This window comes from Aedes aegypti, chromosome 1, assembly GCF_002204515.2.
Source record: "Aedes aegypti strain LVP_AGWG chromosome 1, AaegL5.0 Primary Assembly, whole genome shotgun sequence".
NCBI lineage: Eukaryota > Metazoa > Arthropoda > Insecta > Diptera > Culicidae > Aedes > Aedes aegypti.
In genome coordinates, this window is record NC_035107.1 from 286932253 (window position 1) to 286959923 (window position 27671).

The following is a 27671-nucleotide window of genomic DNA, read 5'->3' on the forward strand; positions in this document are numbered from 1 at the left end:
AGCAATGGGTACTGTATAACTAACCTGCCAATCGTTTCAAATGAAAATCCAAACAATTCTTGGGAAACAAGGAAATCGACATCCCCAGTAGAAAGATTGTTGCGCATTTCAATTTCCGATACATTCTCCGACAAACCAAAACAAACAGATTTCATTCTACGCAAAACTGGATTCCAAACGAGACCAGCAACGATGATAATGAGCCATCTTGTTTGTTTTCAAGTTAAATTGCACAATTAGCGTGGCTACAATCCCAGAGGGAGCGCCACTAGCGGATGGTTGATTGCGTGCATGGAAGTAAATAGTATAAATATCACGGTAGATCACTGCGTCGATGCAAACTGTTTGTGAATTGAATTTTTGCTCTCTTAATGATAGTTATTTAAATAGTGACGACTCTCGAGTGCACGTGTTTGAAATCGGTAGACAATCGGGTTTGTAAAATTGATGACCCATCATTGGATATGTGAAGAAAAGTGTAGTTACCTATTCCTGGAAAATAATCAATCGGAAGGAACTTCTACGAGGAACGTGTTAAAAAGGTTCTGGAGGAATACTCAGGATTCTGACGGACTGCTTTTTTAGGATGCTCTCTAAGGAATCTCTCTCATGATTGTGAAGGATTTTTCTATACATTTCAACGAGATCTTTCTTCTGATTTATGGAAGTCCTTTCTATGATTCTGACAGAATTCTTCCCACACACTTAAATTATTTTACGGATTCCTGTGAAATCTCAACAACTGAACAGTTCGGTAAAATAAATTAACGGAGTACGGTAAATTTTTACAGTATTCGGTAAAAAATCACCGGAATCCGTTGAATTCCGACGAAGTTACGGTGTTTTATTTCACCGAACTGTTCAGCTGTTGCGATTACGGTGAAATTCACCGTCAGAGCTTAGTGTGCATGTATCTGACGAAATCTATATCGGAATTTTGAAGAAATCCTTCCCAGAATTCCGGAATACTGTGGCAGAACTCATGTCAGATTTCCGACGAAGTTCATATAATATTTCTGAAAGAATCCGTTTCTAAATTTTTACGAAATCTATATCAGGATTCTGAAGAAATACTTCTCAGGATTCTGGCAGAGTCGTTCTCTTCGAAGGGATTTTTTCTCATAATTCGAAAAGAGAATCCTTTTCAGGATTCGAAGACAATGTTTCTCAGGATTCAAAGAGAGTCCTTCTCAGGATTCGTAGAGAATCCTTCTCAAGTTACGAAGAGAATCCTTTTCAGGATTCGAAAAGAGAATACTTCTCTGGATTCGACGAGAATGCTTCTCAGGATTCGAAGAGCACGCTTCTAAGGATTGGAAGAGAATTCTTTCCAGGATTTGAAGAGGATCCTTCTCAGGATTCGAAGAGAATTCTTCTCAGGATTCGAAAAAAATTCTTCTCAGGATTCGAAGAGAATCCTCCTCAGGATTCGAAGAGAAATCTTTCCAGGATTTGAAGAGAATCTTTTTCAGGATTCGCAGAGAAATCTTTCCCGGATTCAAAGCGAATCCTTTTCAATATTTGAAGAGAATCCTTTTCAAGATTTGAAGCGAATGCTTTTCAGGATTCGGAGAGAATCTTTCTCAGGATTCGAAGGGAATCCTTCACAGGATGCAAAGAGAATCCTTCTCAGGATTTGAAGAGAATCCTTCTCAAGATTTTAGGAAAATCCTTCTCAGGTTCCAAAGAGAATCCTACTCAGGATTCAAAGAGAATACTTTTCTGGATTCATAGAAAATCCTATTCAGTATTCGAAATGAATCCTTTTCAGGATTCGAAGAGAATCCTTCTCAGGATTCAGAGACAATCCTTCTCAGGATTCGAAGAGAATTCTTCTCAGGATTCGAAGAGAATCCTTCTCAGGATTCCAAGAGAAATCTTTCCAGGATTTGAAGAGAATCGTTTTCAGGACTCGAAGAGATATCTTTCCAGGATTCGAAGAGAAATCGTTTCAGGATTTGAAGAGAATCGTTTTCAGGATTCGAAGAGATATCTTTCCAGGATTTGAAGAGAATCTTTTTCAGGATGCGCAGAGAAATCTTTCCAGGATTTTAAGGGAATCTTTTACAGGATTCAAAGCGAATCCTTTTCAGGATTCGAAGCGAATCCTTTTCAGGATTTGAAGAGAATCCTTTTCAAGATTTGAAGCGAATGTTTTTCAGGATTCGGAGAGAATCTTCCTCAGGATTCGAAGAGAATCCTTCACAGGATTCAAAGAAAATCCTTCACAGGATGCAAAGAGAATCCTTCTCAGGATTTGAAGAGAATCCTTCTCAAGATTATAGTAAAATCCTTCTCAGGTTCCAAAGAGAATTTTACTCAGGATTCAAAGAGAATACTTTTCAGGATTCATAAAAAACCTATTCATTATTCGGAAAGAATCCTTTTCAGGATTCGAAGAGAATCCATGTCAGGATTCGGAAAGAATTCTTATCAGGATTCGAAGAGAATCCTTTCTCAGGATTCTAAGAGAATCCTTCTCAGGATTCGAAGAGAATCCTTCTCAGCATTCGAAGAGAATCCTTCTCAGGATTTGAAGGAAATCCTTTTCAGGGTTTGAAGAGAATCTTTCCGAAGATTCGAAGAGAATCGATGAGAATTGAACAGGAGCCAGGAGGCCATCCATCATTGCCTTGATCAGTCTAGTTAGTTTCCCGGGAAAACCGTTCTCGTGCATATTTTTTCACAGCTCCTCACGGCCGATGGTATCATAGGCCGCTTTGAAATCAATGGATAGGTGGTGTGTAGAAACTTGATATTCGCAATACTTTTAGAGGATCTAAAGATTTGGTCCGTTGTCGATCGCCCATCCCAAAACCGGCTTGGTAACTTCCAACAAATCTGATTGGTAGCGGCGATAGACCACGGATTTTTAGGAGAGCACTTTATAGGCTGCGGTAAGAATAGTGATCGCTCGAAAGTTCTAAAATTCTAACTTGTCACTCTTTTTGTATTCCTCCGGTATCTGTTCTGTATCACAGATCCAAGCTATCAATCGGTGTAGACACATAGCCAACCTGTACGAGCCCATTTAAATAAGTTCCGGTCCAAATCCATACTCTCAGCTGCTTTGTTGCTCTAGAGCTGTTTGGTATCATCCTTAATTTAACTTATTGTGGGAGTTGGCATGTATCCTTCATCCGCCTTTGGTATGGTACAATAAGTGTTTTCCATAGAAAATCGATCATTTTGTCTCAAGAATAACTTTTAAAAATGGCCTATAAATTGTTGCAAGCAACTTTTTTTTTTTAAATCTAACCCCAAAACTGTTGATTTCAGACAAAAATGTTCTATGAAGAAGTTGTAATGAATCGTTTGGGCTACAAGAAAAAAATATACTCTGAAAAAATATTTTATGTTTTTTCATGAACAATTCATAAAGCTTAAATTACACAAAAACCCATTTTTAATATTTTTTCAATTATTTTTAATAAAAAAAGTTTGTCTAAGAACAATTTTTGCTCAATTTTCAAAATTTTGGTTTTTGTTAAACTTAATACATAAGAAAACAAAAAGAATCTTGAAATGATTCTAAGCCAGGTGTTCCCAAGCGGTGGTCCGCGGACCTCTAGGGGGCTGTGACGACTTCGCAGGGGGTCCGCGAAGCCATTGAGAAAAGGTTCGTTTTTTTATTAATTGACCAATAAATGTAACGAATTTCTACCCAGATTTTGTTAAGAAATAGAGGATTATTACTGAATTGTAGATATTTCAAACATTTTGGAAATGTAAGACATTTCGATTATTTTTACCAACACAGATAGATAGTCAGGTATACTTGATGCACATTTGTGCAATTTTTATTCAATGGGAGCTTGAAATCAAACTAAGACGGCATATTTAATCCTTGGCAGTTCTTTCCATCTTCCTGGCGAGATGTTCGAGGAATTCATTGGGACTCTGACAATTATTGACAGAATTGAACAAAAACTAAAAATCCGAGACCTTCAAAAAACTCCTCAAGGTACCTTAACGATTATTCACAGGATGGAGAACAAAATAAAATTCTTCCCTTTGGCACTCCAATCATCAGGATATTTGGTAATATTTTTGACTTATGTAAACCATAGTCATCTTTGGTAGAATGCTGCTAAGATTGTTAACAGATTTCCGGGAAGTTCCGGAAGAAATTTCTAACAATCCTGATAATTGGTAGCTTCCAGAGGTGGTGAATTACTTGAATTTATGTTTGTTGAAAGCTTCTAGGATTCCTGGTGAAATCGCTGAAGAATACCTTGAAAAAATCTTCAATTAATGTTCGGGAATATCTTGCCAAGCTATTGATGGGATTTTTGTTGAAGTGTTCCCAAGTATCCAAATATTCCCGGCAATTTTAATTTTATTTTGGAAGAGACATTCGGAAATTTTTTGGGTCCTTGGCGAACTTGCCAGTCAAATCATACAGCTGCCCAATTGATTGTTTTGCAGTGTGGTAGTAGCTGTACGATTCAAGGTTTTTTTTTTTGGATTCTTCAAAAAAATTTTCAAGTATTCATCGGAGTTCTTGTATTATCTGTGGTTAATTACAGGCTTGATGTTCAGCTGTGACTGCTTAGTATATCTGTTAAATCGTTCGATCTGTATCGAGAGATCTTCGAAAAGCTTCCATAAGCATTGATTTCAAGAACATTTTTTTAGGGTTCCGCGAGATGTTTGTAGATCCTCAAAGGGGGCGCACCTTCAAAAAGGTTGGGAACCACTGTTCTAAACCATAATTATTATACGGATAACTTCTCTAGAAGTAGCCATTTCTGAATTATATCGAGTTTAATGCAAAAAAGTATTATTTAATCATTAAAATAGGCCATTTTCATTAGCTATTCGCGATTCTCCTTCAATAATGATACGTTTTGGAGAGTATAGACCCTATTTTTTTCCACTAAAGCAGCGTCCATTTATTACGTAACGCTAAAATTGAAATCAATGAGTATAAGGCCGTATTCGTTCGTAAGGTGGTGAGCGCTGAACTTCTCTTAAATCGATCAGAACTCTTCAACCTGACAAACCTGAGCGTTGAGATCTCCAATAACGATCGGCTTGAGACATTCGTGGCTGTCATTTTCAGAATTCAGAGAGAATCCTTTCCAAGAATCGTACGAATCCTTCCCAGGATTCACAGCGGAACATCCTCAGGATTCAGAGAGAATCTCTTTTAAAATTCGGAGAGAGTTCTTCTCATAACTAGGAAAGAATCCATCTCAAGATTCGATGGAAATTCTTCTCTGAATTCGGAGAGGATTTCTATTTTAGAATTATGGAGGAACATCTCTGAAAATCCCTTTTAGAATTCTGAACAAATGTCTTTCAGAATTCTCTCTAAGGTCTTTGAAGAAAGTTGTCGGGATTCTAAGTGAATCCTTCAAACGATTCTGGAAGAATATCTCTTTGAGTTTTGGAGAAACCTCTCTGAGAATTCTGAAAGACTATTTCTCAGTATTCGAAGATAATCCCTCTCAAAGTTCTGAGACAACTTCTTAGAATTTTAAGGGAATCTCAGGATTCTGACGGAATCCTATCTGGGTTTTAAGTAAACCATCCTCAGGGTTTAGAGCATATTTTTCTCAGATTTCCGAGCGAATGCTTGCCAGATTTCTGAGCAAATCCTTCTCATGAGTCTGACCGAGTCCTTTTCGGGTTTTTTTTAGCAAATCTCTGTCAGGATTACGAGCGAATATTTCCATGAATTATGAACGAATCCATCTCAGGATTCTCTAAGCGAATCCTTTTGAAAAATCTGAGCAAATCCTTTCCACGATTCTGAGCAAATCTTTCAGAGGATTTTGAGCGTATCATTTTAAGGATTTTGAGCGATTTATTTTAAGGATTTTGTGCGAATCCTTTTGTGAATTCAGAGAAAATTCTTCCCAGAATTCTGAGCAAGTCTTTCTCAGGATTCCGAAGTAATCTATACTAAGCAGATACTTTTCAAGATTCTGAGCAAATGTTTCTCGGAATTCTGATCACATCCTGTTTAGGATGCTGAGGGCATTTTTTATAGGATACAGAGGTAGTTTTGATACAATTCTAAGTAATGATGTACCTCACAAGTAAAGTTTCAGACGACATCGAAAACTTATTTTAATGCTGTGATCGCAGATTTCGATAACCCAGTATGGTAACACACTCGTTTTAACGTTTTTTTTTATCGTTTTAACGGTTAAAATATCAAAATCAAGAGCAGCAAAATGTTCTCAAGAAATCAATTGGAAAACTATTTTAGCTATCGGTGGGAGTAAATTGAAAACTGAATTGAATTATTGAGTGAAAAGTGATTATTGAGATGAAATCGAATTCGGATTGACTTCTGCGTTCATTCCTCCTCTCGTAGCGTAGGGGTAACGCGCCTTATCTAGTGAACAGGGTGCGTGAGTTCGATTCGCACCAAGAAGACGTGTGACTTTTTCGCAAATTTCACTTCAATTTGTCCATTTAATCCAATTGCAAAGTATATGCAATGTTTAGATTTTAGATAGTTGTTAAAACTTCCACTCGGCTGGTTAGCCGTAACGATAAATCACAATTAAGAAGAAATGGAAAACTGTTTCTGCTTGAGAGCAAATACCGTAATTGCGGGTGAAATTGATCACTTTTTACAGTTTTTCATGTCTGTTTTCTGTAATGTTACCAATGTCTCTGAGGTGAATGCAGGGAAACATGTACGACGGTGAACCTCATTGACTCATGTATCAAAATTCTTTAACAAAACTTTTTTTTTGATGAAAATCATCTCTAAAACAAAAAAATCGGTGGATCTGATTTCGGGGTGAAATTGATCATGTGCTAATACGTTGATTCTTTGTTTCAAAAACATCTTTTAACACTATATTATGTATTTCTGAATACGAATTAAACTTTTCGAGAACAATTCATAATTACATTTCAAGAATACCGCATACAACGCCGAAATGTAGTCAATTTCCATTTGAATTTCTCAATATCTAACGAAAATTTGATAATTATTTCATCAAAATGAGTAGATTGGTACGAATTCTAAAAATTAATAAACATTTCTGAATATATTTCAAGCATTCTTACGACAATGGATGCAGTTGTCATATTTAAATTATTGTTTAGAAACAGAAGTTTCTGAATGTATGCCATTACTATATCGGACATAATTTAAGGATTTTTAATTATTTTTTTTATAAAAATAATTTTAACGCCAAAAAACATCACAACACTCAAATTGTCAATACTTAAGACACACATCGTTCATTTACTACTCGTTATATTGATATTAGTGCTCTAATTGTTAGATATGAAATCGTATACAACGTATACATCGTATCGTATACAAATCGTATTCACCCTTCTTATCAATATCACCCGAGTTTGAGGTACCTACTCACTGAGGCATACATATTTTGGTTTGATATAAAAACCAGCAACAAGATAATTAAATCCTTTACAATAAATCTACGAGCTGTTTAGTGGAATACCTATAAGAAAATGAAAACCGAATTTAGTACTATTTCATTAAATTCCACTAGGGTTTGTATCCTTTGACAGATACGCATAAGGCCGTCTCCGTTGTCGTGTACTAGGCCCGACTTCCTTCGAATCGAGACAAATGCTTTATCGACTTAAACCAGCCTATAATTATCTCAGATACATCATTTCTGTAAAAACGCTTCGAGTATCTGGCCGAATTCTATGGTCGCCATTAATTCTAAGTTATTCATTGTTCTCATAATGCTGAAGGGATGATTCTAAAGAGGACACCCAAGTAACCACGAAGCTATATATGCATACTTTATGTTTGCTCTCTAGTGTGCTATAAGATTTTGTTCAAAAGTGACATAACCTTTAAGAGGTTTATAAAGCATAATTAAAGTGCGAAAGGGCCCCACAACAACCAAATTAATGCAATACTTGGTAAAGCAGTTTTAATGCACAAGCCCTACTAAAGCATTTATGTTTGTATATTTAGGGTTCATGATGTATATTAGCTTAAAATAATGTATGTTTAGGGCTTGCGTTAAAAATAAACAAAACAATGAATCCATTGACTACCTTTCAATGGTTTTCTTTACCAGCCTAATGTTTTTTTTGTTGGAATCAGGATTCGAACCCACAACTAGGATGATGGTGTGCTGGATGCCTGGCGCGTTGGTGTCCTGTGCTAAAGCTGCTGATGTAATAAGGTAGGATAAAAGTTCCTTATAAACAAAGCCACTGTGTGTGTTAACATTACTATTCGCCCAGTTATTGCGAATAGAAAGAATTCTCTTCGGCGATTGATTTCCTTTCCTCGCCAAATGAAACATCAATAGAAAGAATTTGATCACCATTCTTTCTCGTAGAGGAAATAACAGAACTTAACCCACAAAACAAAGCCCTAGCGCATTGAAAAGATTTCAGGGGAGAGAAATTGATCGACATTTCTTCTCGCTCCTTATGAGTAAAAGAGTCTCATAGATAAAATACAACAATTCTGATTGAATACATATATCCTTAGATCATGAAATGGGGGTTCGAGATGAAAGAAAGTCATTTCATTATTCTTCCATATCCCACAAAACGTAATGAGCGAACGTCCTCGATCGTCTTACTTATTTATTAGAGATTCAAGTGCGTTTAATGATGTTATGCAATCTTGTATGACAGCATAACTGTATATTCACTCTAAACGCTTAGCATAATGCTCTATTAAAATAATGCTACAAAGCATTTATAATGTTAATCAAACGCATCATTGCTTGACAGTTATTGAATAAATGCATGATAACATTATTAATGCAAAAAATGTTGACTTTCGACCAAATTAATGCAATAATATAATGCTTGTGGTTACTTGGGCAGGTCTGAAGATCAAAGAAGGGTTTACCTACGATATGCAAGTTTTGAATTGCATGCTGAAGATGTGTTTCAACACTTCAACATCCTCTGTAATAAAGATACATCAAAAGTTCTTCAATACCTAAAAACTGTCACGCAAGAGACGACATGCATAGAAAAGTCAAATTGAGTGATCTACCATCATCCCTCGCATTACTTCGTGTGAGTAAAAATGAATTGCAATGCAAGCAACTAAATAATGAGCGCTACCTACTAATGGTGTGCTGGCTGCTACTACCTGAGTGACTGAAATTGTACCACGCCGGGTATATAACGAAGCCGCTGGCCGCTAAACAGGTTTAGTTTCTTATCGTACCGCGTATGTGATTTACTCTCGAGAGTGTCCAAAAGATGCTGTTGAATCCGAGTGCCATCCTATGGACCGTGGCCGCTGGGCTGCTCATATATCGATGCTTCCGATTCATGTTCGACCGACCGCCAAACTTTCCCAGCGGACCTCCGAGGTTTCCCCTGCTCGGAAGCTATCTGGTCCTGTTGATGGTGAACTATCGACACTTGCACAGGGCTGCGGTGCGGCTGGGTCAGTTCTACCGGACCAAGATCCTCGGCATCTATCTGGGGGATTTTCCCTCGATTGTGGTGAACGATTTGGCCATCGCCAAGGAAGTACTTGCCCGGTCGGAATTCGATGGCCGATCGGATCTGTTTCTGGCCAGGATGAGGGAGAGGAACTTCCAACGGAGGGGCATATTTTTCACGGATGGACCCCACTGGAAGGAGCAGCGACGCTTTGTGCTGAGGCATTTGAGGGATTACGGTTTCGGCAGGCGGTTCGATGAGTTGGAAGCGGAGACTAGGAGCGAGTTGATGACGCTGCTGGATGTGTTGCGATATGGGCCAAAGTTCGAGCATGAGCGGTTATTTGCGAAGGATGGTTGCGTGAAGTGTCCGGATGCATTCTACGGGTTGCTGGGCAACGTCTACTTCCAAGTGATCTGCGGGGAACGCTTCCAGAGGAAAGATATGGCGCAGTTGTATGAGTGAGTATTGCGGGATGGAAAGGTCAATCTTATCGGTATCCCAGGTAGCCGAAATTGTGCAAATAGATGCCGTTGGTCATAGTCGCTTATCAATGCTCCTTCATTGTTGGGAATAATTTGCAACCTAAACTGGCCCAAATTTATGAGCCTGTTGTTGGATGCGATTTTGTTGAGTAATATTCCAATTAGGTCAGATAAGCATGCTATCCGGTTATACCTTGTTTGACTTAGAAATTTTGGAGATATTCGCTAAACACTTCCTTCAGTCATTTCTGGAGAATTGTTCAGCATTTTTTTTACAAATTGCAGAATTTGTTATTCTTATAGGGTAAATGTACCATTAGTGGTGCATCTAAAAGAAATCAGCTAAAATAAATATGTTGATCAAATCATAAAATATGTTATTTTAACGTATCATTCAAATGCATGAAAATCACGGTTCCCTCAAAATTTCCATGTATAAATCCTTGCATAATTAATGATTTCTTATGGGAACCTCCAGTATGGGTACTGATGCACCACTATAGGACAGGCATTACATTTCATCCCATCTTTCGATCCTCTGAGCATGATATGGATCGAATTGTGAGATATTATTTTAAAAGCTCTGTGATCGATTTTTAGTTGATATCTTATGCTCAGATGAGTTATCTTGAGCTTAGCGATCCGTATAGGTACAAAAAAGCTAACATTTTAAGGAAAGTTATTGTTTGACCTTGTTTTACGATTAAATTTTATGGTTGTTACTCAATTGCTTGTATTATTTTCGCTTCGTCCATTTTTTTTTGTATGATATTCAGTTGGAGCTGCCTGACAGCTTAACTTGTCAAGGCTGAACCCTCGGTCTGGCTTTTGCCAAGTTTTCCCTCTACCAGGACCAATACTCAGATGGCCTAGGCTATGGTGCCCACAAGAACACTGTTTTTTATTAGTATTGTGACCAGTGCAGTTAAATGTCAAAATTTTGGAAAAAATAAAATGCTTATAGCACCCTCGCATGCGAAATATCGCATCAGCAAATATTGGCAATCGATAGTAATTCGGAAAAGTTCACCAAGAAAAACATTTTCCGATGACTTTTTCCACTAGGAGCGATGATATTAGCAATATTCAAATGTTAAAGTCACGTGAAATTCATGACATTTAACAGCCCTGATTGTGACGTGGTAGTTTTTGAAAAATACCCATATTCCCTTGCTTCTGAGAAAAGGAAACATTAATATCAGCAGCTCCATCAGAATTTGTTTGAAATAGTAGTGTAGTAGTGTCATTAATAATACTGTCAAGTCGAAATGGTTTTGAATAATTTGTCATTCAAGTACTATTCTGATAACTCCTGTCTTTCATGTAAGATTATAGTCTTAAATGTCAAGTGTCGTCAAGTCTTAACAAAATAAGGCTGTTTAGTAGTAGTTCTAGTTAATTTCATGTTTTGTTGATAAAAGCATTTATTGGTCATTACGTTCATGTACCGTGTACACACCTAACTTTGCGCAGCTCCAAACTTTGCGCATTTTTAACAAACATGAAAAAATATAATTTATCAATGATTTTTTAACAATTCTGTTTCAGCAACATGTTTGTTTGTGTGAAATAAGTATTTGACATACATTTGTTTACTAAGAAACCCTTGTTAATGTTAGTAAATAATCAAAAAACCTTATCGTCACACGTATAAAACTCAACTTTTACACCGTCTTAGCACAAGCGCTAAGGAGTGGCTCTGCCAAAAATCAACGTTTTTCTGAACAAAACTATATTGTGGGAAGTATATTTGCGGTGTATTTGCAAAAAAGGTAATATTCTAGTAATTCCATTAATTTTCCATACAATGTGTCGAATTTTTATTTGAAAAAAAACGATGCGCAATGTTAGGACCCATTTTTTACATAAGGGTCTTAATTTTTGCGCACTTCTAGCAATGCATGTACGTCAATGCAAATGATAAAAGCTGTCGATCTTACCAGGAATGGTCACTCAATCCATAAGTCAGCGGATACATTTAATATTCCTGAAAGTACCTTTTGCATGAAGCTGAAGGCAAGGTGTGCATCGAAAAATCTCGGAAAACCCACTGTTTGGACGCAGGAGGAGACTTTTACTGTAAACATGGATAATTGATAGCGGTTGGCTTCCCAGTTGATGGACAACGATTCAATATCAGGTACGTATGGCAATAAAAAATAATGAATCGCTAGTGATCAACGATACATCTCCCGAACTAATTGATGCTTTCTATGGATTCGATTTCAGTGGAAAGTAAGGGTCCGTCTATTAAGGGAAAGCCCCTAAGCAATTTGCAGCTTGAAATACTACCTAATAGACAGTACTGCAAACGAGAAAACTCTCGAGTATAGCTCGCCTGAGCATCAGTTGAAGCACATCACTGCTAAAAACTCGTCAAGTTCATCTGGAAATCCCCCACTTCCAGCTGACGACATGTACAACAGAGAAGGTTTTTTTTAAAGCTTCCAAATTGTGCGAAATCGAATTGTTCACGACCATTAGCAGTGAATACGAACGTTGAATTCTGATAGTTATTCAAAGAGATGGTATAAAATAAGAAAAACGAGAAACAGAAACAACAAGAAAAAAAAGGTAAAGAATTTAAAAAAAAGAGAATAAATTATATAAAGCAACGTACGAAAACAAATAAGCATAAACTACGGCTGTAAACTATATTGTTCAGATTGTAATCTTGTGAATATATAATAAAACAATGAAGAACAGAGTAATTCATCATTCGTGGCCATTCTATGTTTGGGGTGGATGAACAAATTAAATTGAAATTCACGGAAAAACTTCTGATGAAACTCATACTAGTTATACCCCTTTTGTACTTAATACAAAACCAGTAAAATAGTAACATTATTTGGAGCAAACGAGCATTTTAAGGCATGCGCAAAGTTTGGCACTTCATGCGCAAAGTTAGGAACAATTCAGATTTTGTGCGCAATGTTAGGCACAAGATATTGTATCACCTTTTGTATTTTTTAATTTTTGTATGAATTATTTTTATTCTTTTTAAATCATGCGTTCTACTAAAGGGGTAAAAGCCTATCGTTGCCAGAAGTTTGAATTAAAAAATACATATTTTAGCCTTATTTGACGCAAAGTTTGGTGCGTACACGGTATACTCATATTAAGATTTTAGCACTTTTTTTATAAATGTCAATTCTGAGCGCTGTTATTGCATTAATGTATGTTCTTGCAATGTAGGGGCGGTATGGACACCCTAAGGAATTTGCCAATTTTGACTGTAAAGACATGAATATTATACTGTTTTTTATTTGCAGTATGCTTTATAGAGTTCTTAAGCATTTGTTAAACATTGTTGCATAATTTAGAAAAAAATATTTTGTATCCAAAAAAAGGATTAAAAAAAGCTTATTTTTGGTAGTCACGATCAAGCTAGCGGGGCAAAGTGGACACCCCATGGGGCAGTATGGACACCCTAACTTTTATAGGAAAATTGTCCCGCGATCATTCCCAGAACCTCGAAAAATGAAGAACATTTTCAGGAAACCATAGTGACAGGTCACTGTGCCACTAAAAACATGATTTAAACCGATTTACAACATTTTACGTAGTGATGCTTTCAATATGGTTCATACTGTTCCGTTAGGTGGCTCATTATGCCCCATCTGGTTGACGAACACGCTAAAAAACATGAGTTTGGACATAACTTCGAAGCAAATAATCTGTAGTCTCTTACGTTTTAAATTAAAACATTTTTTTTTTAGTTTTTCTACGTTTTCCTTAGGTGGCTTATATTGCTCAGGTCACCCCTACTGACAAACCGTAATTCAGGCTGCGTATAATAAAAACTGCTTTCATCATGTAAATTATAAAAAAAAAAATTGTATCTCATTCGAAAAACATTATGATCATCGTCATTTATTATTATTAAAAAAGATACCTTTCGTCAGCATTTAGGTAGGGTGCAGAGCTACTTAGGCACTCCCATGATTCACTTTGGCATGGGGGGGTTCTTCTCGGCCGAATTGTCTGAAACTTTGCTATAAGAAACGTTTTAATCCAGCTTTTTACGCTAGCATGCCATAATGGTTAAATCACCCCTTTCTGACATTTCTTGCCTACACTACACATCGATTAGTCCGACCATCCAAAAACTGTATGGGAACTCGTTCACAGCAGGAAACTTTTGATGGAATATAATTCTTGATTGCCTAAAATCATACAAAATAATTAAAAATTATGAGAAAATGGTTTATCTTAATATAAAAAGTTGAACACGAAGATAATTTTGTTGTCAAACACATCGAATGAAAATTGATGACAGTTCAATCAACAACATAAAATCATTGCCTGCTAAGACTTAATTATAAAATGTATAGGCAAGAAATGTCAAAATTGAAATTCCCCTTGTTGATTTATAGCTAGCGTAAAAAGCTGGATACGACGCATATTATGGCCAAATATAAGATTTGTAGCTTTCAAAAAGACCCACTTCCGAGGTGAAAAGTGCCACGAAAAGGATCCGGCTCCCTATACCGTGCTGCATCGAATTGTCGAATCGGACACTAGCCGTTTTCACTGTTTGTTTCGCCTAGAATCCATACACTCAAAAAAATCGACACGTCGTTGCTACGTGGAAAATCACGTAGACCGTTTGAAATTCATTTTGCCTCGACTTCACCTGGCGAAGTTGATGTTTACCATGCTATTATTAAACACCAAATGGTGGCTCGGTAATGTTTATCATTTTGACAACCGCATTTCGCATTCATTCAATGTTGTGTTCAAGCGCGAAGAAGACGTCCACTGTTTTTTTTTCTAAGAGCATGAGGAGCTGCCGGACTTGACAACAATTTTAAAAACAATTTCAAGGTAAAAAGAGTTTGGATTTGCAAAGTTTACATATTAATTAGTGTTTTATATCTGATGTTATTCCATACAGCGGCAAAGTTAACTGGAACATGGATACTTTTGAAGGAGAATTCAACATAACCCCAGAGATGAAGAGCATTAATAAATGACAATTGCCGGCAAACAAATCCAAGCAGTGTTCTGATTTAACCACGACTTTAAGTTTCTTGATCTATATACCGTCAGTGCACAAGTACCCGTGAGCGAACTACTTGAGCAGTGATTGCATACACTCTTAAAAATAATGAAAATTACTCTGGACGTACAGTATTGGACAATACATTTGCAACTTTTTCGATTTTCCATACAAAATGACCAACTTGGATAAACTATATCTCAGTTATTTATGGACCGATTTGAATGAAATTTTCACAGAATATCAGACATAACTTGAATTTTAACATATATTTTTGAGTGATTTTTTCAATCGCAAGTTGAAAAGCAGTAACGGTTTGACTAAAGTGAATTTTTTGATGATTTTTTATAATTGACATAACTGAACATATTGAAGGAATAGCTTCATGGTATCTTCAGCAAAGTTGTAGATTTTTAAGAGATGAATAAGTTTGCTGAAGACAGTTTTTGTGTAGGGCTCTCAGATTTTGAGATAAAAAGTTTTGAATTTTTCTTCGAAAATTACACTTTAGTCAAACCGTTATTACTTATAAACTCGTGATTGGAAAAATTATTCAAAAATATATGTTGAAATTCAAGTTATATCTGATGTTCTGTGAAAATTTCATTCGAATCGGTCCATAAATAACTGAGATCTAGCTTACCAAAGTTGGTCATTTTGTATGGAAAATCGAAAAAGTTGCAAATGTTTTGTCCAATACTGTAATTCTGGTTATGACTGAATGACACATGATGTAAGTGATGGAACGACACGAAAACGTGTCCTTGAAGATGTATTGAACGAAAAATGTAATTGTACATGTTAAAGGACACGAAAACAATGGAACTGTGATCGACATTTCCCGAATCAGACATCAACGTATTTGAAATTCGACACAAATTTACGTCATTCTGCTCGCTTCTTTTATGTGCATCTCAAAAGATGTAAATCACATTATTTTTTGGTACTGTGTAGAATAAATGTCTTAAAATCTCGCCAATTTAATCTTTTTATTCCCAAATTGAAAGATGAGAAACAGTACCAAGGCAGTTGATATCAAAATATTTTAATAACTTCCATTGAAAAATCATCTCGGGCCTACTGAACCGCTTTGTAAAAAGTACGGGAGAATCCACGTAGCTCTTACGTGTATCGTTGGTGGAACGGACGAGACTCAGTAGTTCATGCGTTCATTCTGTGGTACCTACGATTTACGTAAGTGCTACGTGAAAAGTGCGATGGAAAAAAAACACGTATGTCAGCTTGTTTAGAATACACTCAAAATAATTCAAACGTAATTGTTACGTTAAAGCATACGTGGTTTTTTTCCATCGTACTTTTTACGTAGCTCTCACGGGAATCATGGACCGATGAACGAGTTCACTATTTGACGTTTGAACTGTGCCGTGTTATTTATGTGACCATGGAAACTAGTGAATTCGGCACCGCTCAAACGTCAAGTTAATGAACTCGTGCGTTGGTCCATAGGAGACGAAGAATGAACCAATGAATGAATGAACTTACTTCACTCTATCGAAGAACCGCGTAATAGCTACTTGATTTTCCCATTCTTCTTACCATGCGATTTGATGATTCCTACAGAATGTTTCCGGTAAATTTCAATAGAATTTCGTTGAGATGTAATACGTTTAGTTTTACTTTGTATTCTAAACTATCATTATATTTTTTATAAAACGATACTAAACTGTGTACATTTTCACTTTTATTCAATCTTCGATGCACAGTTTTAATCAAGGTGGTTAGGTATTAGAACACAGCTGTATATTGAAGTGGACGGCCTTCGTCTGCCTTGGCGTGTACCAACAGAAGTCAAAGAGCACGGAACCCTCCACTGCATAGTCATAGGCAACGTTCCTGTTTCAGAAAAAGATTACCGAAAAAAGATAGTAACAGCTATAACATTCGTAAGCGTATCACACACTGAATAAATGTTTTACTCACGCTTTATTTTGACTATTGCCAAAATGGGAAAGTATTTAAATTCACCATCTACTTCTCGATTTTTTTTTTTTTTTTTTTTTTTTTTTTTTTTTTTTTTTTTTTTTTTTTTTTTTTTTTTTTTTTTTTTTTTTATTAGTATCATTCCAAACATTACATTCATTTCTTATATCTAGGTGTTCTGTGTTATTTGACAACACTATCATCCTAATTTGGTAACACAAATTTAAGATTTTATTAACATTTTGTTAACAACATATTACATTTCATTTGCCGTAGCAGTTCAGTTTTTTTACAGGTGAGTTGATTTCACCTGCTTATAAGAGAAAAAAAACGTTTTTAATATACTTAACCTAACTTAACCTAAACATATAACGCATTAATCGTGGCAATAGAAGATTGGAACGATTTTTGCCTGAAATTATTAATGATTGTATTTGACATTTGTTCCAATGTTTCAACATTGGATATTCTATGTAACTCATTGGTACTATACCAGGGAGGAAGCTTCAGAATCATTTTCAAAATTTTATTTTGAATTCTCTGCAGAGCTTTCTTCCTGGTATTACAACAGCTAGTCCATATTGGTACAGCATACAACATGGCTGGCCTGAAAATTTGTTTGAATATCAACAGCTTGTTCTTAAGACAAAGTTTTGATTTTCTATTAATAAGGGGATAGAGACATTTTATATATTTATTACATTTGGCTTGAATGCCCTCAATGTGATTTTTGAAAGTTAAATTCTTATCTAGCATGAGCCCTAGATACTTAACTTCATCTGACCAATTTATTGGAACCCCTCTCATCGTGACAACATGTCTACTTGAAGGTTTCAAATAAAGAGCTTTTGGTTTATGTGGGAATATTATTAGTTGAGTTTTGGAAGCATTAGGAGAAATCTTCCATTTTTGCAAGTATGAAGAAAAAATATCCAAACTTTTTTGCAATCGACTACAGATGACACGCAGGCTTCGTCCTTTGGCGGAGAGGCCTGTGTCATCCGCAAACAAAGATTTTTGACATCCCTGAGGTAGCTCAGGTAAGTCAGATGTGAAAATATTGTATAATATTGGTCCCAAAATGCTGCCTTGAGGAACACCAGCTCTTACAGGAAGTCTTTCAGATCTGGAGTTCTGATAATTAACCTGAAGTGTACGATTTGACAGATAACTTTGAATTATTCTAACAATGTATGTTGGAAAATTAAAGTTTTTTAATTTTACAATCAAACCTTCATGCCAAACACTGTCGAATGCTTTTTCTATGTCTAGAAGAGCAAGACCAGTAGAATAGCCTTCAGATTTGTTGGAACGGATCAAATTTGTTACACGTAAAAGTTGATGAGTGGTCGAATGTCCATGGCGGAATCCGAACTGTTCATTGGCAAAAATTGAATTTTCGTTGATGTGGGCCATCATTCTGTTCAAAATAACCTTTTCAAAAAGTTTACTGATGGAGGAAAGCAAACTGATTGGACGATAGCTAGAAGCTTCTGCAGGATTTTTGTCTGGTTTTAAAATTGGAACAACCTTAGCATTTTTCCATTTGTCAGGAAAATATGCTAATTGAAAACATTTGTTAAATATATAAACTAAAAATGATAAGCTACTTTCTGGAAGTTTCTTGATGAGGATGTAGAAAATTCCATCATCGCCAGGAGCTTTCATGTTTTTGAATTTTTAATAATAGTTCTCACTTCTTCCAAATCAGTCTCCCAGGCATTTTCGAAAACGTTCTCTTGATTGAGAATATTTTCGAACTCCTGAGTAACTTCATTTTCAATTGGACTAGTAAGTCCTAAATTAAAATTGTGCGCACTTTCAAACTGCATAGCAAGTTTTTGAGCTTTTTCGCAATTAGTTAGTAATAATTTGTTTCCCTCTTTCAATGCCGGTATTGGCTTCTGAGGTTTTTTCAAGATTTTCGATAATTTCCAAAAGGGCTTAGAGCCAGGGTCCAATTGAGAAATTTTATTTTCAAATTTTTTGTTTCTTAATTGAGCAAAACGTTTCTTGATTTCTTTCTGCAAATCCTGCCATATAATTTTCATAGCAGGATCGCGAGTGCGTTGAAATTGCCTTCTCCTCACGTTTTTAAGACGGATCAAGAGTTTAAGATCATCGTCTATAATCACGGATTCAAATTTTACTTCACATTTTGGAATTGCAATGCTCCGGGCTTCAACAATGGAATTTGTTAAAGTTTCAAGAGCATTGTCAATATCAATTTTAGTTTCTAAAGAAATGTTAACATCAAGATTGGAGTCAACATACGTTTTATATATATTCCAGTCGGCTCGTAAATAATTGAAAGTGGAGCTGATAGGATTGAGAATCGCTTCTTGGGATATTTGAAATGTAACAGGGACATGATCAGAATCAAAATCAGCATGAGTAATCAGTTGGCTACAAAGATGACTAGAGTCGGTTAAGACCAAATCAATCGTAGATGGATTTCTAGAAGAGGAAAAACATGTGGGGCTATCAGGGTATTGAATTGAGAAATATCCTGAAGAGCACTCATCAAATAAAATTCTGCCGTTGGAATTACTTTGAGAATTATTCCATGACCGATGTTTGGCATTAAAGTCACCAATGACAAAAAATTTTGACTTATTGCGAGTCAATTTACGCAAGTCAGTTTGGAGCAAATTAACTTGCTGTCCAGAGCATTGAAAAGGCAAATAGGCAGCTATGAAAGTATATTTACCAAACTGTGTTTCAACAGAAACACCTAAAGTTTCAATAACTTTAGTTTCAAATGATGAAAACAGTTGATGTTTTATACGCCTGTGAATGATGATTGCAACTCCCCCACATGCCCCATCAAGTCGATCATTACGATAAACAAAAAAGTTAGGATCTCTTTTGAGTTTAGATCCAGGTTTTAAATACGTTTCGGTAATAACTGCTATATGCACTTTATTAGCTGTAAGAAAATTAAACAGCTCGTCCTCTTTACCATTCAGAGAACGAGCATTCCAATTTAAAATATTTAAATTATTATTTGGATCCATTAGAAAAACGTAATCCAATAACAATTTGATTTGTAAATTTTACACCTACTTGGACTGCTTCAGTCATAGTGGTGGCTTTGAACATTGCATCAATCATTAGATTCAATTGTTCAGTTAGAAAATTAAAATCAGAGGCAGACATGTCATGTGGTTTCCCATTGGAATTTCCGGTAGACGAAGAAGCGGAGTTACCTGTGGCGGTAGGGTTTTTTCCATTTGATTTGAAACAAGTAGAATGGGTACCCATGGATCGAACAGGGGAGGAGTTCGAATTTCCTGCTACGATATCGGCAAAGGATTTACCGTGGGTAGATACATTCGAAATAGAAAGATTCGAACGGCTACCCGACGGATTAAAATTAGTTTGTGAATGAGCATGATTATGATCTTCCTGATGGGTATGATTCATGATCAAGCGATCGTTAACTGAAAAATGAGCATTGTTCGATACTCTACCAGGCAAATTCCGGAAACGACCGTTATCGTAACGGATATTATCTTTCATCTGCCTGGCACGAGCCTCAATGACCTTTTTGCGTGAAGGACAATTCCAAAAATTGGACTTATGGTTAGCCCCGCAATTACAACATATGAATTTGGTGGTATCTTCCTTCACTGGACAGACGTCTTTGGCGTGAGAAGAACCTCCGCAAATCATGCATTTAGCATCCATGCGACAATTTTTTGTACCATGACCCCACTTTTGGCACCGACGGCACTGAGTGGGGTTCTGGTAATTTCCTCCAGGTTTCTGGAAATGTTCCCATGTCACACGGACATCAAACAAAAGTTTTGCTTTTTCTAAAGCTTTAATATTATTTAGTTCTTTTTTGTTAAAGTGAACTAAATAAAATTCTTGAGAAAGCCCTTTCCGAACAATGCCAGATTGGGTTCTCTTTTTCATAATGATTACTTGGACTGGGGAAAATCCAAGTAAATCATTTATTCCATTTTTGATCTCTTCAGGTGACTTATAGTCACTTGAGAGACCTTTCAAGACAACTTTGAACAAACGTTCAGTTTTGTCGTCATAAGTAAAAAATTTGTGCTTCTTCTCTTCAAGATGTCTGAGAAGAAGTTCACGATCTTTAAGAGTTTCCGGCAAAATGCGACAGTCTCCTTTCTTTGCGATTTGGAAGGAAACCTTGATTCCCCTAATGGAGTTCAAGATCTCCTGCCTAAATCCCCCAAATTCGGAACAACTGACCACGATAGGCGGCACTCTTTGCTTCCTCACTTGAATCAAAGAGCCTGGGCTAGAGGCTGCTTCGATTTGGTGTTCGGAAAATTTGTCTAGAGCATCGAACTGATTGCTCATTTCGATACAATTATTCATTTCACCCTTGGAAGAAAGTTCGCATTCCGGGGAAGCGTCCTTTCTTCCATTCTTGCCACGTGTAGTGACAGTTTTAAAACCCACTTTTTTGGAAGGAAGTAGTGAATTCAGAGATTCACCCTTCCTTTTGTTTGTTGTTGATACCATGTTTAATTAATAAACGAAAGAAGACGTGACCTTCGAAAGGTTTTTTCCCAAGACGGTGTCCAAGAAGGATTACCACCGCTAGCTTTCGCCAACGGGTCCAACGAAAAATCGAAGGCACGGGTCCAAACAAGGATCGTAAAGGGATCAATAGTAGAAAAATAGTACTGAAAAGTACTGTTTTAGTAGCACTGAAAAGTACCGTTTTTAATTTTAGCACTGAAAAGTACTGTTTTTGTAGCACTGAAAAGTACTGTTTTATTGCTTTAGGTAGTTTTTAAGAAAACTTCCAAGAGCAGAGAGAATTCGTGTACGCACAGCACGAAGGTACGATGCGCACTCATCTACTTCTCGATGTTTGTTTACAACTGACGCCAACTTCACAACACAAAATGATTCGAGAAATGAACTCGACCGGAATGAATTGAACCTTGTACCTAATTTTCACGTAGGTTCGATAGGTTCGATAATCCTAATGAAACTTTCACAATATGCTTTTTCCTACGAAATTTTTCCGAGAAAAATATAAAGATGATCAAAACACGATTCATTTCTGTATTACACGATGCGGAAATCTGTAGTGAGACTGATATGCGATTACTTTTCATTATGGGACAACTTGACTTGCTGTTTTTTTCATTTTTTTTCCCGAACAAATCATATTATCTCATTAGTTCGGCTGAAAGAGCATTGGAAGATATGTTGAAAACTGAACTTAACTCAATTTTGACGAAAATGCAGATGAGACTGACTTGCGATTCACGGCAGGTAACTGAACAGAAGAAAATTGAAATGACAAGAATACAATTTTCGTTGTTCACATGCTACTTATGTTATTGTTCTTTGAGACTCCTTAACAAATGTTGAAGTTAGTAGAAGTCGTGGAAACGACAAACTTTTCACTTGCCCCATTTGTGGGTCAAATGAAAAGTAGAAATACATTTTCCAAAATAAAAATGTCTGTATTTTTTTCATCAATTTTACATAAAAATCTATTTCAGCATAATATAAGCGGTAATATTTGGTGGGAGTCAAGCTAAAAAATATACACGGCCTCAGTTATTTCAATTTAAAGTCTTTATGATTTGAAGAACTTCCACTATACGATTTTCATTACCCACTTGCCCCACGGTACCTTATCTGATTTCTATATTTGTATTAGGAATGATGTTTTTCCAGCCCTTTGGCAATCTACCAGTTGGAAGAGACATCCCAGACAATCAGAATGTACGCATAACGGAATCACCTTTTGCGTTATGCGATGCTTATATGTGGAAAGTTTCACGTATAAGATGATGCGAAAAGGCCTTATACGTACAAAAGTGGAGGCGATATACGTGCATTTTTATATGATGGAAAATAGCATACAATGCGAGTGTGTAGATTTTATTGCGAACTAATCTGTACTCTTATGCGACTCAATTTATGATAACAAAGCTCATTTGACAGCTGCTACGGATTGATCCGACTAACTTTGTACGAGTATACGGGACAAAAAAATATACATATGAACTCATAAAATAACGTCTTATGCGAGGAAACCCATCGATCAAACGATTTCTTCCATCATGTAGTGCGGGTGTGATGCCATTTGTATAAATAAACGACTTTGTTCGTAAACTGTTATACGACTTCTGGTTGTCTGGGATATTTAATAATCAAAATTATGGCAATGTGAGTTCAGAGTTAAATTTTTCATAAATCATGATTTTTTCCTGATCTTTTGATTGCATTCAAATCGTTACGGACAGATAAAATGTCATGAATATTCATAAAACTAACGCCAACATTGATATGTCCTCGAAAATGTTGATGATTTGTACATGAATTTCATACGAATATGAGTGCATTTACTATAAAAGGTTTTATAATGAATGCCTTCAAACCGATATTTGTCGGGTCTCTTGGGTTGTGGACACCGAACGATAAGGACGTTTCTCGAACATGCTCCGAAAGAAGTCTCTTTCACAGTACTTTGATAGTTTAGTACTCTTCCCGCGTGTTAACTCATTCTGCTGATTGATTGATCTAAAGTGTAAACCCCGTACATAAATATTAAACATCACTTGGAAAGTCACAAAAATGTGGAAAAAAAGATTCTTCAAATTTCTTAGAAATATGTTGTGAAAAAATTGTAAAATATCTTCAGAATTATTTCCTTCTTTTTCGTCCAAAGTCATGTGCACGATTTAAGTTTTGTTTTAAAGTAAGCTTTCACAACAGTATATAAAAGTCGTCATGATTTGCTACATCACGACTATTATACTACAGTCATCTCTCCCTTACTCGATATTGAAGGGACCATCGAGTTAGGGAGGTATCGAGTTACAGAACACAAAACCAGTGCAACTGCGATTCAAGGGACCATCGAGTTAGCCATGAAAACCAACTTTTACTATGGTTCTCTAACTCGATATCGAGATACGGAATATCGAGTAAGGGAGAGTTAACTGTATAAACAAATTAGGGCTTTTATGCGATATGCCTGGCAGTCGTATGAAATCATTATTCAAAGACATTAAACCATTATTTTGTTGGCATAAAGGTGTCCTTGTTTCAGTTTCCATAGGTATAACATTAATTCAAGAACTTTTTATCAAAACGCTTTGTTCATAAAGAAATAGTCGAATAAAGTTGTGGGAAAAAAAGGATAACCATTTTTACAAGTTGATATTCTCCATAGAAGAATAGGTTACCTTAGTTCTCATATTTCTATGTTTCCTTCGTTCTCAGAACCGGCCGCCACGCGATCAACTTCCAGCAGAAGGGCGACGACTACGGTACCATTCTGAGCTATCTGCCCTGGCTGAAAGACTACTTCCCGGAAGCGACCAACTATCGGATTCTCCGGGAGGTGAACAACCGGCTGAACGACCTGATAGAAGCAATGGTCCAGAAATACCTGGCCTCATACGACGAGAACCATATGCGGTGCTTCCTGGATCGGTACATCTACGAGATGAAACAGAGCAAACCGCTGGAAGGGGATGCCTTCACTTTTCAATGTGAGTTTACGATCTTTTTCCTGCCAAAAACAATTAAAATATATATAATATATTGAGAAACTCTCCGAAACGCAGAACCATGTCCTTGAAAAACGGTCAAGTTTTCAAATTCGTTTTACTCAAAACGATGATTTTCGAGTTATCTAGTTGATTATTATATATATTAATAAGAAGATATCTCTTCTTTCAATTCGGTTTCCAGATGACCAGTTGGTGATGATCCTGTGGGACATGCTTCTGCCCACCCTTTCCGGTTCGGCCATCCAGCTATCGATGCTTCTGGAACGGTTACTCCTCAATCCTCGAGTGGCCACCAAAGTCCAACAGGAACTGGACGGAGTCGTCGGACACGGGCGGCTTCCCACTCTGGACGACCGCGTAAATCTTCCCTACGCCGAGGCAACTCTACGGGAAGCCCTCCGGATCGATACCCTCGTTCCGTCCGGAATTTCCCACGTGGCCCTCGAGGACACCAAGCTATGCGGGTATGATATCCCGAAGGGTTGTTTCGTCATGCTCAGCTTAGATGTGATCAATAACCAGCGGGAGTTTTGGGGCGATCCGGAGAACTTCCGGCCGGAGCGCTTCCTGGACGAGAGTGGCAAACTGTCGCTCAAAAAGGACATCTCCGTTCCATTTGGGGGTGGGAAACGACTTTGCGTTGGGGAAACTTTCTCCCGGAATACTCTGTTTCTGATGTTTACCGCTTTGATGCAAAACTTCAACATTAAGCCAAGACCGGGCGATCCCCTGCCGGACCTGGGCCAGAGGATAACCGGGGTGGTCACATCGATGGAACCCTTTTGGCTCCGGTTCGAGGCGAGATAGGGAGCGGAAATTATGCCGGTAGTTGTAAGGATTTTAAACCAAGAATATAAGTGCCAGTCAGAGACTTACCTAAGAATAAATGTTGATCTGTTATCGTCGGTTCACTGTTTCACTTAGATTCTAGCCGTTTCTATCCAAAATCCTTGAATAAATTTCACCTAAAACGAACCGCGACGAGTCATCCGAAAAAGACGACTGTTTTTGTTATGATTGGGAAATGTAAATAAGCACTGTTGCCGTAAACAACGTGACAAAAGAGGTGTTGAACAAGCCAATCGAAAACCCGTTTGTGCCCACACTGATAAAAATCCACACGCTCGATCTGTGTGTTTAAAATTATGGTTCGATTCATGAACGTCCATATCGATTTGCTATGATTTTCTTGCAAACTTCGTGTGTGTTACACATTAAATTCTTGTGTTTTGCTTCATGGATTGATTCATCAACCGACAACAGGGATTCCATATTTTTTCCACATAAGTTCCCGAAGCTTTCTCTTCAGATTCGTATGTGTCAACCTATGGACGCATAGATCATCACTCCAACACGGATTCAGTTTGTTTTGCTTATCTTGTGTCATAATCATCATGTTCAAGTTGGTCGATTCATTGAAATGCGCAATGAGATTGTTATGATGAAATCCATTAGCTATGCTATCGATTTCCATGTTCAAAGCTTCTAAATAGGGGCCTAAAGCCCTGTCCCAATTTTAGTGCCAAACGCTTAAGTTTAGGTCAAAAACATATGTTTACTCAATTTTGTAATGTTTTCCGATGGTTTAAGTCCAAGACAATTTTTTTTAATTTTTTTCAAAGATTTTGTCACACTCCTTGGTTTAAACTCAAATTTTGGGTGTATTTTGTTTTCCGTGTCCCTTCCGAAATGTCCGAAAGGAACAACCCCGGTGCTAAAAAGGCGAACCCCTGTGGTATTTTTGTCGACTAAGCGAACGTCAAACATGATCTCAAGGGTCAAGGTTCATTTATGGATCCAATTTTCAAATTAAAGTTTTAATATGATATATCCGCTATTTGAGCGGGAAAAAATGCTAAAGTAGATACAGTAACATACTCTTTCGTGTTATTAAATGAAAACAAGATTTCATTGAACATTTTAGGACCCTTTGTGATCAACCCATGGGATGCATAGTGAACTGAATTGCGGTTGGACCTCGTGTCGAACGACAGTCATCATCATGCTTCCAAAGAGAAGAAGCAAATTTTGAAGCTGAAAGTGTTAGATGAAAATTTGTGAATTCGATTTTTCTTTTATTAGTGAAGTTGACCGATATACGAGAATTCTACCTTTCTATAAGAAAACATTGATTATAATGTATAGTTTAGTAGAAAAATCGGATTCCACTAACAGATTTTCCCGGCTTTCAGTTTCGAAAAAAAAATGGAATGTGCTTATCCCTGGCTTCCCAAATTATGGATTTGCGGCGCCCCGCTTGTTGCTGGCTCACGGGTTTGAAAAAAAATCAAGAGAGCTCGACAAGCAGAGGAGCCTCGGATCCATATTTTGGGGAGCAAAAGTTTTTCTACCAAATTTCTTCTTTCAGTCCCATGACGTTTATGACAGTTGGTTTTCATGATTTAATATTTGGAAATTCATGTTTGTTTCACATGACAACCTAATGTTGATACACATGTTATTATACCGTGAAATCAATGATGAAATCCATATGGCTACCACACTCAAATCTGTTGGAGTATGCAATGATTGTGCCTCGTATGCAAAGCGGCAACACTGAATGTGTAGAATTTGGAGAATGAGGCTGCGACGCATGCGCCAGTAGGGCAGGCGGCGAGAGCGCCAAATAGAAGGAAGAAAGGGAGAATGGAAAGTTTTGCCATTCATCCGTAATGTGATGTTCGATCCGTTCAGACGTGTTTATTAAAGCTTTCTCGTTGCGTACAGTAGTCAAGTTGTAGTTGTTTCTTTCCTACCGAAATCCTGGTTCCACGTTCCGCTTCGGTGACCCTGTTCTGCGTTGTGGTTTGTCCACCTCTGCCCAACAAAATCATGTGGTTTTCCTCATTGCGCAAATCTATAAGTAAAACACAAAGTTTTTTTTAGTAGGGGAAGGGGTGGTAAAATGACGGGGTTGGTGGTCTAATGGCTACCGCTTCTGCTTCATAAACAGAAGGTCATGGGTTCAATCCCAGGCCCGTCCCTTTCATCATACTTTGTAGTTGTATCTTTCACTTGCTTCTATCTACAACTCTTATTGCTGTGTGCGTTTGAAACGCAAATTTCAAATGCGGTAACACCAAATGCGGTGAGATTTTTCACAAGGAAGGCGAAGTCAAAATTTGATTTTCTTTGCTAGGTTGGCGGTGATTTGGATCATGGTTGCTAAGTATCCTTTGATTGCTTTGTGTTACCGCATTTGATGCTCAATTAGCCAAGGTTTGCACGTCAAACGCAAACAGCAATAATATATCACAGTTAATCCTATCACAGTTCATAGCATTTGCTAGAACCCGAGACGGACAGAAATAAACCGTTTCCCTACGCTTCCATTCATTCATC

General features: G+C 37.0%; 2 protein-coding genes across 3 annotated transcripts in view; one reads left to right on the forward strand and one right to left on the reverse strand.

Moving 5' to 3' along the window:
* The window catches only part of LOC5564378, a 136108-nt gene extending 110674 nt beyond the window's left edge, over positions 1 to 25434 (reverse strand). For both annotated transcript variants that reach the window (XM_021838088.1, XM_021838087.1), the window contains exon 1: positions 25206 to 25434. The gene's annotated coding sequence lies outside the window, so the exon portion shown is untranslated. The remainder of the gene's footprint in view (positions 1 to 25205) is intronic.
* LOC5564382 (probable cytochrome P450 304a1) lies at positions 9104 to 25234 on the forward strand. The gene is made up of 3 exons (XM_001648677.3): positions 9104 to 9839; positions 24037 to 24308; positions 24511 to 25234. Exons 1-3 carry the CDS (start codon positions 9190 to 9192, stop codon positions 25134 to 25136), a joined length of 1548 nt encoding a protein of 515 aa, XP_001648727.1. The 5' UTR covers positions 9104 to 9189; the 3' UTR covers positions 25137 to 25234.
* Positions 25435 to 27671: the final 2237 nt, after the last annotated feature.